General features: G+C 46.7%; 1 protein-coding gene across 1 annotated transcript; it reads left to right on the forward strand.

The window, feature by feature from the left end:
- The first annotated feature begins 4,574 nt into the window (after positions 1-4,574).
- ISL1 (ISL LIM homeobox 1) lies at positions 4,575-14,308 on the forward strand. The gene is made up of 6 exons (XM_059060735.2): positions 4,575-4,602; positions 5,443-5,632; positions 8,351-8,610; positions 10,423-10,709; positions 11,969-12,136; positions 14,192-14,308. Exons 1-6 carry the CDS (start codon positions 4,575-4,577, stop codon positions 14,306-14,308), a joined length of 1,050 nt encoding a protein of 349 aa, XP_058916718.1.
- The last annotated feature ends 633 nt before the right edge of the window (positions 14,309-14,941 follow it).

The following is a 14,941-nucleotide window of genomic DNA, read 5'->3' on the forward strand; positions in this document are numbered from 1 at the left end:
AGAGTGCAAATTTCTGTCCTCGCTTGGTCATAGTCCTGCCGGCAGTGAGATGTGGAACCTCGCATTCTCAAGCCTGATCTGAGGTTTGCGGCTTCGCCGCTTCCGGGAGCGTGGAATTCTATCTTGACTGGGAACCGAGCAGGAGACCGCACATGAACGCTGCCTCCCTGGCTGCCGTCCGCCAGTAGAGAATAGCAGAACCGCTGATGACAGACAGCGGTTACCTGAATTCAGGCTAAGAAGCTCTGCATGCAGAAGAAAATTCTTGCTAATTCACCCGGTTTGTTTTAACTGGTTAATAAAGCAATTGACACTCAACAAAACTACAATCACAGCAGGAGTCCTTGGCAATAAAATAAGAATGACAACTAAAGGTTTGTTGTTGTTAACAACTGCCTTTATTATTATCGTTGCTTAGAATTATTGAAAAAAAAGTAAAAGGAGAGGGAAAAAAGACAATCATTTCATACCCAATGGTACATAAAGAATATCCCTTCCATCCTTCTCTGAAATTAGAGTGCAGATTCTCTTGATTCATCCTCATTAAGCCACCACCACCAACTGGAAGAGAGGCAAATTAGTTCTAAACATCCACACCCGGTCCTGGGTGGAATATAAATGGTTAATCGTGACTCCCTTTATACGGCTGTAATTTTATCTGACCTTTGGACGTGATTTAAGATACTGATGGTTTGCATAGCCTTATTCTTATTCCTATCTTACATAGGATAAGTAAAAACAAAAAGTGTGAATGGGATAAATATACATATATTCCATACCTATTTTCTGAGGTGAATAAAATATGTCCATGTTTCATTTTGACCCCCAAATTATGTATTTGTGGATATCAGAAAATAGAAATCCTTCAGTTATATATATTTTTTATGTCTGAACACCTTACTCGTGGAGACTGCCATTCCAATTGTTATTCTCAAGCCTCATCCTGATGTGGCCTAAACAGAGCATCACCTCCCTGGGAATAAATTCCCAAACAAATCCATAGTTCAGGGAAAGCTGATCAAAGCCGCCTCTCCTTCCCAATCTTGGTTAGCTGGGGAGGAAAAAGTTTTCCCCCTTACCGTACATAATTTCCCAAAGAACCTACTTAAAATCCACTTATATCTGCCAGAAGTTGTTGGGAAATAAATAAATCCTAAATATGTAATGCTACTTGTCAATTGCAATTAAAGCCTATTTAGATATTTGAAACGTAGCTTGAGAACATGATATTTGTTTAGGAATCTGTATTTGGCATTGTTTGATGTGGAGTGTTTAAATTTTAATCAAAGCAGAGAAAGAAAGCAACAACACACAAAGCGCAGCTGTAAGAGCCCACCAGGCATTTTAGGTGGAAAAGCTGCATTTTGGAAGGTGTGTACAAGCCCTTGTGGGTGAATGCCACAGACTCAAGTGGAATTTACTAAATCTTAGTATCCCTTTCATATTCAAAACCACTAAAATATATTTGTGATGGCCAGGAGGTAATGGGAACTACACTTAATAAGAACTCATATTCTTTTTTCTCTCACCAGTAGAGGAGCTGACAACAGGATTCACACAACTGCTGTTTTTAAGGATAGATTTTTTTGACCTAACAGAATATACAAAGGTCAAAATTAAATCCATTTTTGACAAGAGAGGGTCTAATCCCCCCTTTGAACACAAGAGGTCGCTCCTGTGATCAAATACGGGGGGTGGGGAATATTGCTAATCACAGTTTGATGTATTCTATAAAAACATTACAAAATTTTTTTACAGATATATTTGATGCATTAAATGTGAGTATAGAAATCATTTAAACAAACAGGGGAATAATCTGTGATCGCACTTGAACTTCAAGGTGAAGTGAAACAATAATGCCTGCTATCCTAACTTTGATTATAATGCAAAATGTATTAGCAACAGACTCACAGAACTCCAGAGTACATCCATCATGGAACAACATAATTGGGTTCCCTCAAATTTCTCCCTTTGACGGAAGGTATCTTCTGCATGATCTTTACTTCTAACAGCTTAGAAACTTAAGAAAATACTTGTTTACAGCAACAGTGTGGGCTGAAGAAAGGAAAACATCTTGTCTTCATCATTATGATAAAATTGCCTATTACTAACGGTTTACCTCCAAGCCACACGCCAGCTTTTCTATTTGGACTTGCTATCATCAGCAGCAATAATTCTTTAGAATAGCTTATGAGTTTAGGGAGTTAAAATACCACACTGTGTGTGTGGCTGGTTTGAAGGAGGATGGATAGTGGGGGTGCTTTCTGGATCTCAAATATAAGTCATCAGGCTTCTGGCAGCTTCCGTTGTTTAATCCCATGTTATAAAGGTGGCATGATGGAATATGATTGGTTAAAATTCTCTATTTACTTCCTGGAGATATAGTACCTTTAAAAAAAAAAAAAAAAACTAGAGTCAGCTTGGTTATCTGTACCGGAAACATACCCGTATGCTGGGAAGATTTGCTTCGTGTTGTCATTACCAGCATCAGTTTTACAAAAGCAGCCTGACAAAAGGCTCGACGCATATCATACCAGCGAGACTAGAAACTATGACCAAAAACCAAAAACACCCCGCCCCCCCCCCAGTCTGGTAAATGTATCAACCTACCTCTAACTTTCGATTTCACACAAGCACTCTGACATAACTTAATGATACAATAAAAACAGAAGGGATGAGATCCAGTTAGAAATTTTCCTTGAGAGAAAACAAAACAAATGCATGTTCTTGGCAAAGCCCCAGCCAGATCAGGAGGAAATTCAGCATCTTAGTTTCTCTCTGCGCTCTGGAGAAGCATATCCCTGTAAACCGAGCTACTGAGACCGGCTGAGGGCTCACGGCTGTTATCAAGGGCTAGATCTGGCGAATGATACAAAGAACGGAGTTTCCTAACACACCAGGTTTTCTCAAGGCAACGAGACACCGAAATTAAACCTACTACTGCGTGCGTTTGCGGGCCTTTTTAGATAAAACTGGCAGTCACATTAGAAAAGGAATAGCTATTTAGGAGCTTTTGGAGGAGTGCGGTGTGTGTGGGGGTCTTCGTGGCCTTCCTGTGACTGTTTTGGGGAGATGGTTAAGATATGACGAGAACATGTAAGAAATTATTGAAAAGTTATTTACCAGCGAGTTGCAGCCAACATTCTTCTCTCTCCAGGTTGTTTCCCGAGAGAAAAATGATTAGATAAACACACCCAGTGAAGTGAAATCGGGGTTTCGCTGTTCTTCTGTTAGACCTCTCCCTAACTCACGCCCTTAGACTGACGCATTTTTAAAATCTCTAGAGAGACGAGGAGACTTGTCCTTACAATTATCAAACACCACCAGCTAACTGCACACGTTTGCTTAAAAACAAAGGGCAGGAAACCAGCAGAGAGCGGAACTGGACAGGCTATAATCGCTTTGCAAACTTTAAACTACTGGCCGATCACTTTGCATTTAGGCTTCGGGTTAGGGCACTTCCTAATTCTGAACTGCAAAGCAGACCTCGCGGGTCGGAAGGAGAGAGTAGTCCGCGGAGTCAGCTTGGTTCTACCTGTGCGCTTCCAACCTGATTTTCCGCTTAGGCAAGAAGCGCCCCCCCCCCCCCCCGGCATCCCACGTTTCTGGAGATCTGAGGTCAGGGGTAACGGGGTAGTGGGGTAGCAGCAGCGAACAATTCCTCTGGGTCTATTCATCCCATGACCGGTTCGTCCTCCCCTAGGCAGCTCCCAGCGCGCTATGCGCAGCCAGTTCGGGAACTCACCCGACCCGGCAGCGAAGCCCGGCCAGGCCCGGAGCTGTGCGCCAAAGCGCGAAACCAAACGAGGCAAACGGCCTGTTCCAAGTAGCCCCTCTTCCTAAAGCCCGGGAAGGACCTCATCATCAGGAAGACCTACCCACCAGGCCACTCGCCACCGGCGGCGGAAAAGTGAGCCCAGCGCGCAACACGGCCAGCCGGACTGCGGGGACCCCAGGAGCGCAGGGCGGAGGAGCAGCGCGACAGGAGGCGAGAGCGCTGGCGGCACGGCCGAGAAGGAGCAAGGGAGGGGGCAGGAGAAGGTGGAGAAGGAAGCCAAAAGCCAGAGCGGCCGGGCCGCCCGAGCATCGGCGGAGAGCGGCCTGAGCCCCGAGCAACTCGCCTCAGGAGCCCAAATCCTCTCCCGCGGGCTCGCTGAGCAATCAGTGGCGCACGGCAGCAGCGAGGCTGAAATATGATAATCAGAACAGCTGCGCCGCGCGCCCCGCAGCCAATGGGCGAGGCGCTCGCCTGACGTCCCCGCGCGCTGCGTCAGACCAATGGCGATGGAGCTGAGTTGGAGCAGAGAAGTTTGAGTAAGAGATAAGGAAGAGAGGTGCCCGAGCCGCTTCGAGTCAGCCGCCGCCGCAGCGCCTCTGCTCCGCCAGCTCCGCCGGCTTAAATTGGACTCCCCGATCCGCGAGGGCGCGGCGCAGCCGGGCAGCGGCTCTCTCAGCCTTGGCAACCCTAGGGGCCACTGTTTCCCACTTAGCCACAGCTCCAGCATCCTCTCTGTGGGCTGGTCACCAACTGTACAACCACCATTTCACTGTGGACATTACTCCCTGTTACAGATATGGGAGACATGGGAGATCCACCAAAAAGTAAGAGGCGATTTTACCTTGTGGGGCTCGGTGTGCTGTTCTTGTGCGGGGGTCTCTCTCAGGCAAGGGTGTCAAGGGCTCTTCGGAGTTCGAGTCATTGCTTGGAGAGAGAGAGAGAGAGGAGAGAGAGAGAGAAGGTGGCTTTTTCTTGTTGCCGCCACGCCTGCATGCTTGCTGTCGGTTCTGATCTTCGGGAAACTGATCGTACCTTGTGTTTGAATTCGCCTGCGTGCCCTCCCAAACCCTAGCCTTCTGGTGCTAAGCGGTGGTTTCCTCCTCGGGAATCCTGAGCTCTCCGAGAAGGTTATTCTGTTGCAAAGGTCTGTCTGCAAGTACAATACCCGGAGATGTGAATTAGCATTAGACTTGCAAAAGAGAACGAGTGACAACTGTATTGATGTCTGCTCTTGCTAACAATTTCCAGTCCTATGTGCTATTTAAGAGCGTGCTTCATGGAAAATATAGACATCCCTGCGTTCACTTAACGCTTCTAGTCAAAACCTTTTCTTTGACTTGACTTATCCATAATCTTTCCCAGTGATTATGGCAAAGAGGGAGGAGGGAGGAAAAAGAAATACAAAATGAACGAGTTTGATTGCGTGCTAGGCTTGTAGACTATTCAAATCTGCATTTTACATATATATTCCACCTCCTTTTAAAAATGAGTCAGGGTTTTGATGGCACACTCCAATTACCATCCCAAAGTGCAATACTCTTAAAAAAAAAAAAAAAAAAAAAACAAACTCCCAGAGTACGCCCTATAAGAGAACGACACTAAAAGTGTGTTTATCTCTGTAGGAAGTAAACGGTTAGTCAATCATGTATTTATTTTCATTTCAGAAAAACGTCTGATTTCCCTGTGTGTTGGTTGCGGCAATCAAATTCACGATCAGTATATTCTGAGGGTTTCTCCGGATTTGGAATGGCATGCGGCATGTTTGAAATGTGCGGAGTGTAATCAGTATTTGGACGAGAGCTGTACGTGCTTTGTTAGAGATGGGAAAACCTACTGTAAAAGAGATTATATCAGGTACGCCATTTATACTGCTTCCTTAATTTTGTGAGATTTCCCTCTCTCTCCCTTCGTTATTATTTTGTGTGGCTTTGTCCTTTGGTGAAGTTTGCCTTAATGGATTCCAGCGTGCAACAGTTACCCTTGTAAGTGTAATATGTAAATTAACCTATGCTGTTCATTTTACTTTTTAGAGGGAAAAAAACCCCGCGAAACTCGATAGTGGTTCCCATAAATTATGTGGCATTGGAGCTTGTATAATTGCTCTTGGAATTTGTGATGCTCAAATTATTTTCCTCTGTTACCCACCCCCTTCCAAAACAAACAAACAAAAATTCAAGATGGAAAAGTTGGGGTTTCTAAACTTAAAAAAAAGAGGTCGGTTGGTTTCTATTGTATCATGCAATGTTTTTTCTTTTTTATTTATTTTAATTAAGTATTTTATTAGTAACTTCCAGATTCTTCGGAGATGTCAATGCAATAGGTGAAATAGTTTGACCTAGGCATATTTAAAGATGTACTTTGAAAGAGCAAATAGAGATATTGCCCTTTTACTTTTAGGTTAAGGACTCCTGCCTGGAAAATTTGAAAACCAACCCAAATATTCTCTGTAAAAAAGACCGGAAATTTAATCTTTTTAAATATTAACCCTTTGGTGACATCTGACTGTCTTCTTTCTTATCTTATCTGAGCTGATGAATTAGACAGAGCAGATCAAATTGCCCATCATCTGTCTACGAACAATTGGTATATTTAGATAATTGAACAGCTTCCTTTCTCACATTAAAATCTGGTAACTGATAAAATGAGCGAATTGCCCTTACTGTCAAGAATAAAACCACATAAGGAACTTTCTGATTTTTTTTCTTTCAGTTTATTCTGCGTCTAAACTTCATGCTTTGCCAACCTCAAATTTTCTGACTTGTGTATACATATGTCAGAAACTTCATTTTCTGCCTTAGGAAGGAAGTAGAATTTCCAAAGAAAATATTATTGTTTTAAGAACAAAACAGAAGAGATAACACCTTCGTTATTATGTCGATTCGTTATTATGTCGAATAATATCAAAATATTATATTTAAAAATAAGTTCTCCAGGGGCTGTTAACAAGTAATTAGCTCTGTAAGTCATAGAGTTTATGGAGCTTAGAACTTACCTTAAAGTTTAGCTGTGATTTAAGTATGCAGTTACAGTTTTTTCCTGCTCACTTAGTGTGCAGTATTTTTTCTTATTTTAAAACCATGAAGTGGAGAGTGTAATTTTAATAAAGCTGAACGGTGCAGAAAAAAAGTTTATTAATACTTTGATGGTGGGGGAGGAGAACGGGAGGAAAGAGGAGAAGTGGGGAGCTAGAGGAAGGGGGAGGGATTTTCCAAATTGTTTGGTCACAGGCAAGGTAAAGTCCTCATCCTATGAAGTGGAAGATCTCACATAGAGTAGGCGGAGGGAGGGAAAACTTTTGAATCTACCTTCTAACCTCTGACAAATGAGCCATTTTCAATTGTTTACTTGATTGGTTTGTGAACTGGAGATTCTGGAAAGGGAGAGCTCACTTCTCAACCCCAGCAGTAGCTTTACTCCTGTGGAGATAGTGTTTTGCTCAATTGTATTCAGACCTGCTTGTGCCTAATTCTGGCTAAACGTCAGTGGAAGGAACCAATCGCTTTTACATTTTCTTCTCCACTCTTTCAACTGTGTGTGTGTGCGCGCGTGCAAGTGTGTGTGTCCCTTTGAAATCCTGTAGTTGTAAAAGCAGAACATAGAAACCGTTTAGATTTCCGAATGCCTTTCTCCTCTTACCCCTCTTTGTGTAGGTCTTTTCCTCTCCTCTATTCTCTCTGTTTGTAGGAACGCTCCTGCTTTGGTTATTAGTGATAACGCGGAGAGGGGGCCAGGGCAGAGCCTCTAGATGAAACCTACAAGGATTGTCTCTTGGTAAAGAAAGGTCAGCAGTGAGGAAGACCTTAGGAGTGGGTCTTTTCATTTTTCTGTCTGGTCAGGGTTCTCAGACAAACTGAAATAAAGGTAGATGCTTCAGCAACTTGAAAAAGATGGAGGGAATCAAAGCAGATTTTAAAAATAATAATAAAAGGAGGAAAGGAGAGGAAACTTTCTGTTAACATTGCTGCCCGAGGAAAAGATCTTTAGCTGGGGAAAAGTGCAGTGGGCTTGTGCAGAAAGGGCTCTGGAAACGCTCAGAGGTTTCATTTTGTTCTTCTGCCTGTGCATTTGTGTGTTTTCAAACCGAGTGGGGTGACAATCTCATTCCATAACCTCATTTTCTTTTGAAAGGAGGATTTGGGTTGCAGTTTTAGAGACGTTTCTAGCAGCAGAAATTGGGGGATAGGGAGGCGAAAATTTGAGGCCAGTGACTCCCGGAGTCCCCCTGGACCCCTTCCTGACAAGAACGGCAAGGGCCACCCTGGACTGGTCGCTGGAGCAGCGGCCCAGGCTTCCAACACGTCAAACATTTTTCGTTAGTTTGGACTGGTCGTTTTCAACTAAGAGGTACGGATCGAGACACAGAAGCTCATAGGAAAGGGAAATGGAGAGGGAAACGAGAGAAATCTAATCATTTCCACCCTCCCATTCCCAGCTTGTCTGCGAATGCTGATTTCAGTGTCTCAAGGCGTTGTGGCCGAGGTTGCCAGCGACCTTGGGTCGGGGTTAGCGCCCGTCTGAAGTGACCCCCTCTCTCTGTGCTTCCCTCCCGCCCCGGGCCCGGCCCCCGCGCAGGTTGTACGGGATCAAATGCGCCAAGTGCAGCATCGGCTTCAGCAAGAATGACTTCGTGATGCGCGCCCGCTCCAAGGTGTACCACATCGAGTGTTTCCGCTGCGTGGCCTGCAGCCGCCAGCTCATCCCCGGGGACGAGTTCGCGCTGCGGGAGGACGGGCTCTTCTGCCGCGCGGATCACGACGTGGTGGAGAGGGCCAGCCTGGGCGCCGGCGACCCGCTCAGCCCCCTGCACCCGGCTCGGCCGCTGCAAATGGCAGGTACTCCTGGGCGCGGAGGGAGGCCTTCCTCGGGGAGACGCGCCAGGCGAGGCCAGCGCGCCAGCGGCCGCAGCAACCCTGGGACCCTTGCGGCGGTTGCTGCAGTCGGAGACGGAGGGTTCTGGGTGCGGTTTTCACCGCGCTTCACTCTTTCGCAGCAAGGTTCAATGCCCCCACTGTCTCCCTTGACTCCTCCCAGCACAGCTACACGTTTGTGTGTTTAGATGTGGGCGCCCGTGAATGTACACCGCTTGGGCACACGTGTGTGCACACGCCCAAACAGTACTTCCAGTTCACCTTGGCCTCCAAAACGCGGCTTACTGAAAACGGGCTTCAGCTGCCCGCCAGGTATTCTCCCAGAAGCAGCCTAATTAAAGGGGTGGAGCTCTGGGCCCCTGGAGCTTCCTCCTTTAACCCAATGAAGGAAGCTTAGGTGGCCTCAAGTTATTTAGCCTCTCAGTTCCTTTTCCCTTGCAAACTGCCCCCCACTCCAAAATATTTTAAAAATTTATTTGTATCCCTTTGTGAGAGAGTGGGCCTGAAAAGATACAGTTTTAATAATTGCAAGCCTTTGCACGGAGCCGTAATTTAAAACTGTCAACAAGCTTATCTGCAGTAATTGCCTTTTAAAGGGAGCCTCCCTCTTTAAACCGTTCATTCTACTTGATTTGGTGAGAATTTCATCTTCGGGCCTGTTGCTGTGACACTAAATTGACCCCTTAGGTGTTGACCTGACCCCCGGGGGTCCTGGAAAGTGCAGGATTTGTAACAAACAGATCTGAGGGCCCTTGTCCCAGGAAGGATAGTAGAAATAGAGCAAGGTTGGCCAGGAGGGGGGCCACAGGTAAGAAGGCAGACAATGTTTCCAAACCTGCTTTCCGGTCTTGATAGATCTGCCCTGTGCATTTTTAAAGTGTCAATTTGCCCTGAGTTCTGGCTGTGAGAAAACTACAACTCTTCCTCCTCTGCTTTCTGGCAGCTCTAAGAATTCCGTCCAGGGGATTTGTGACTTAGCTTGCAGAGGGGCAAAGCCAGAGGTGGCAACTTCTGTTAGGTGCAACCTGTGCTCCGCTGTGGGAAGCACAGAAGAGGCCCAAGTATTGGGAGGGAGTCAGGAGCCAGAACACTCCCCAGCTGTCTTTTCTCTAGAGGCCCGGCAGTCCTAAAGAGTTTCGGTTTTCCTTTTCTTGGGATCAGATCACATCAGGAACATCCAGGTAGATTTAGTAGATCCAGGTAGACTAAGAAAGATCAAAGGCTGGAGAGATGGCCGAAATCCCGAATTTCTTTATCCCCTTGATATAACTGTACCCTGGGGACTGAAGTTCAAGCTCTCTGTCAGAAGTCTCCTCAGCCTCTGTGCTGCAGACATCCCGCTGGAGTACTGTCTCTGGCTGTCGCTGGGGTGTTCTGCGTTTCCTTCCCTAGTACCGCCTGTGCGTTGGGGGTGGGGGGTGTGTGTGGACTCGGTGTAACCTGGGCCCAGTCCGGGTACTAGAAAAGGCGCAGAGGGAGGAGAAACAAGGCAGAACGATGCCGCCCTTGCTGTGAGCATAGGGGCAGACCCTGAGACGTGCGCCCCTTTGCTGACTCCGTGTTGACACGAGCAGGGGCGGAGGCTGCTTTCCGGGCCTGGATTACTGAGCATTGACCTCTGAGATTAGAGAGCGAGATTTTATTCTCCCTTTCGCGCCCCTTTCCCCTACCTCTGCCTCCCCTGCTTTGTCTGTCGAGGCTGCAAAGAGCTGCCCATTGTCCGGGAGCGGCGCGGGCGGGCGGCCCGGCCGGCTCACGGCACCCCTTGCCCCGCAGCCGAGCCCATCTCCGCCCGGCAGCCGGCCCTGCGGCCCCACGTACACAAGCAGCCAGAGAAGACCACCCGCGTGCGGACTGTGTTGAACGAGAAGCAGCTGCACACCTTGCGGACCTGCTACGCCGCCAACCCCCGGCCCGACGCGCTCATGAAGGAGCAACTTGTGGAGATGACCGGCCTCAGTCCCCGCGTGATCCGGGTCTGGTTTCAGAACAAGCGGTGCAAGGACAAGAAGCGGAGCATCATGATGAAGCAGCTCCAGCAGCAGCAACCCAATGACAAAACTGTGAGTGGCCCTGGGGCCCGGGCAGGGGACGAGAGGGGGAAGCCGAGGAGGCGTGCGTGCCGGCTGCCCAGGTGGGCCGGCGCCGTTTCCCTCCGGCTCCGGAGCAGGACCCGGCACTGGCGGCCCCTCCCTCCCACCCCTGCCCCGGGGAGAGGACCCCACCGGTGCCCGGCCCAGCGGCCACACCTCGGCCCGCGCTGCTCCGGGAGGCCCCAGCCCGCGGGGGTGGGCTCGTGTCCTTCAGCCTCGCCCCATCCCGGATTCGGAAGGGCCGTCGCCCCCTCCGTGGGCAGTGAGGCCTGGCGCTGGTTTTGCCAAAGTTCTGGTCATCAGGCAGCCGAGAGGAGGAAGGGACAACTCCTTGGCTTCCTTTTTAATCCAGGGTCATCCCGGCGTACCCCCCCCCCCCCGTGCGCAGCCTGCAGCAGAGCCCCCAGGTGGGCGAAGTGTGCCCCAAGGTGACCCGTGAAAACAGGGCACCCTCTGCTCCAGGTCAAGCCCAGGTCTCCAGAGATGTCAGGCCCCTGGCACTATTACCCACTATCATCCCTGGCCCAGAGCGGCACCCAAGTGGCAGCCCTCCTGGTTAAATTAAACTAAAGAGTTTCTTCCCCCACCCCCACCAACCAGTTTTTTTTTTTGTTTGTTTTTTTTTTTTTTTTTTTTGCTACTTACTGCTTAGGCCCTGTTTTTAAATGCCATAAAACCTGCTGTCATTAAATTTGGCAGACTGGCCAAGCCTGGGCCAGGGCACTTTCTAAGTTGGTTAGTGCATAATAGCACAATAGTGGCCAGACCCAAATGCCTGGGAGTTGGGGTTGGCTCCCGGAGAATTGCCTGCGGAAAATCTACCCCCAAATCTGACTAACAAACTGCCCAGAAAAATCACCATGTCTGGAGGCTGAAGGGAGGCCTATCCTGCCTCAGCTTTCCACTGAGATGCTATGGCCTGGAAAGGCAGACGGGCGGAATTGGGAAGAACAGTGACTTTAAGGGGAATGAAGAAAGTCGAAACAGAATTTCACTTAATAAGGTCCAAGTAGACCTAATAGTCCAGCCCACAGAAACAGAAGAACAAAACGTAATAACACAAAACTGAACCCTGGCTAATATCCATACGCGCAGCAGATTAACTGAGTCAATAAAGGCCACTATATAGATAAGATAATACCAGGGTATATTTGCTTAGCCTGCACAGACAATGAAGGGAGGGAGTTTGCTCATTAACATGTTGGGACTGGGGGGGGACCTATTCACAGAATATCCAGGGGATGACAGGAACTCCCATGGTGGCTGCCAGTCCAGAGAGACACGACGGTGGCTTACAGGCAAACCCAGTGGAGGTGCAAAGTTACCAGCCGCCTTGGAAAGTACTGAGTGACTTCGCGTTGCAGAGTGACATAGATCAGCCGGCTTTTCAGCAACTGGTAAGTGTCAGCTCCCAGAGTGGGGAGGCTGAATCTCCAAAGAAAGGAGATTCTGGTTAAACTGTCACACAAGGGAAGATGCTGGGGGGGGTGGTTAGCGAGGAGGGTGCTCCCCATCCCCAGGTTTGGGGAGAGACGAAGGGGGTTTGTTGGAGAGAGGAGGGAAGCACGCAAGGAAAACAAACCTCTTGTGAGTCTTTTCTGTGAGAGTTCATAGTTTGACCATATAGGTTGAATTTTCTATCAATCAGGCCTCTTCTGAGGGATTAACTTCAAGGTGCCTAACTAAATAGACACGCGTGGGAAGGTATCCTGGGTTTCAGAATTATACATCTTCGACTTGTAGCATCAGAAGGGACATTAGAGATCACCTTGGCATTTTGATCAGCAGACAGTAAATTTACTCCCTTCTCAGCTCCTAGAGCATGGTATAGTTAAGGACCTAAATCAAGGTGATTGTAATAATAATCAATGTTGTAATACATAATCAATGTTATTATCAATGGTCAGCAGGCACCTATCTGTGCACTATTCAAATACATCAATAAAGAGTTCAGTTATTCAAAGATATGATTGATACTTTTTGTGACTATATCTCTTTCTGGGACTATATCTTAATCTAAAATGTAGGACTGCTTAAACATTTTTTTAGTGCATAAGTTCAAATATACACAGTCACATACTGTGGGGCATGTATAGCCAAAGGAACCTGAGTTCTACCAATCAGAGAGATAATGTGAAAACTGGTTTTCATGTTAATATGTTTTACACATCCAGAGAAGAGAAAACTCAACTCACCTTTCACCTGGGTGAAGATAACTAAGATTATTAAGTATATATCTTTTGTGAGATGATATATGTACACATATGGTTTTTTTCCTTAAATAATAAACAGCCCTGTAGGATCTTGTTCTATAAAACAAGATCCATCTGAAAAACTTGTTCCTTTCTTTGAAAATAAAGCTTGAATTGAGGTTAACTTTTTCCCCTCACATTTACCTGGAGGGCATTTTCTTTCTTTGTGGCAACAGTTGGGTAATGGGCCACAGGCAGGGGTTAAAAGGGCTTGGCTCAGGTGTCTGTTTGCAAGTGGGCCAGTCTAGAGGAGGCAGATTTGAGAAGTCCCTTGGCCTCACAGTGGGAAAGTTCAATAAGATAGCAAGGAAGGTAGACCCTGGAATTAGGAAAAAGAAATTATTTTTAATGTCAGGCTAATCTTACCAGTTACTTGCATCATAGAAGGCAGGTAAGGGGAGGGTTCAGGGCAGCCAAGTGTTTGCACCTCCTGAAACTTTAGTGTCAGCTGAGAGCAGTGGAAGGGAAGCCGAGGATGGGGAGGTGTTGGGAGCAGAGTGGAGAAGAAAGTTTACAACAGCAACACAATGCTTTCGGCTTAAGAGAAGGAGCCAGATATTTATAATGTGGATGACGTTATAATATATGGGTCTCCTCTCGGAAGGAAGAGCCTGATTGAAAGAGAGAAAGAGGCCAAAAGGCAGCAGGACCAACAACAAGGAAGAAAGGCCACGCTGTGAACCCTCTGAGGAGTTAATCACTGTTCTGTGGAGCCTCCTCTGAATCTCCCGGCACACGATCTGAGCGGCGTGTTATGGATTTTCCAACTCAAGAAGAGAGGCTTTGACGCCTAGAGACTGAGAACTCGCCTGCTCCCAGGGCAACACGTAGCCGGCAGGATAAATTTATTTCGAGCATGCATGGTAGAGTCGCGATGCCATTTTACAGTGGGAAACGCATTTGTTCTTAAATAATTTAATGCAGCGTAATGTTGGGAATTCAGTTTCAGTTAAAACAGAGATCTCTTGGAAGATGGGAAAGCGAGAGGATTTCTTCCCAAGTTCTTTTCCTTGTAGGCTTTCTTTAAACCTGTTAAAATTCAATTATATATGCGGATATCTCTATCTATATATCTGCCTCTGCACACAGACACACACACACACGCACACACGCACACACACACACACAGAGGACAAGTTTATAATCCTTTTGTGAATACGATCACAGCCTCCTTTATTCATTTCTTAACCTTCTATGCAGGTCAATTTTTCAGAAGGAGGACCGGGCTCTAATTCCACTGGCAGTGAAGTGGCGTCGATGTCCTCTCAGCTCCCAGATACACCTAACAGCATGGTAGCCAGTCCAATTGAGGCATGAGGAACATTCATTCAGATGTATTTTTTTCCCTGTTGGAGGAAGTGGGAAATTATAATGTCGAACTCCGAAACAAAAGTATTTAACGACCCAGTCAATAAAAACTGAATCAAGAAATGAATGCTCCATGAAACGCACGAAGTCTGTTTTAATGACAAGGTGATATGGTAGCAACACTGTGAAGACAATCATGGGATTTTACTAGAATTAAAACAACAAACAAAACCCAAACCCAACATAATGCTATCCAATGACCTTAGGAGTACTGAAAAAAAAAAAAAAAAGACGTTTTTAAAACGTAGAGGATTTATATTCAAGGATCTCAAAAAAAGCATTTTCATTTCACTGCACATCTAGAGAAAAGCAGAAATAGAGATTTTCTAGTCCATCTTATTCTGAATGGTGCTGTTTCTATATTGGTCATTGCCTTGCCAAACAGGAGCTCCAGCAAATGCGCAGGAAGAGAAACTGGCCTCTTTGGCTGAAAGGGTCCTTTCAGGAAGGTGGAGCTGCGTTGGTTTGCGATGTTTTTAGTTGACTTTAACAAGGAGTTAATTGAAATCCTGGGTCTCTAGCATGTCCTGTAGCTGATTTCTTTTTTCCTTTTGCCCTCCCCCTCTTTTTTTTTTTTTTTTT

Source organism: Kogia breviceps, chromosome 4 (assembly GCF_026419965.1).
Source record: "Kogia breviceps isolate mKogBre1 chromosome 4, mKogBre1 haplotype 1, whole genome shotgun sequence".
In the NCBI taxonomy this organism is placed as follows: Eukaryota; Metazoa; Chordata; class Mammalia; order Artiodactyla; family Physeteridae; genus Kogia; species Kogia breviceps.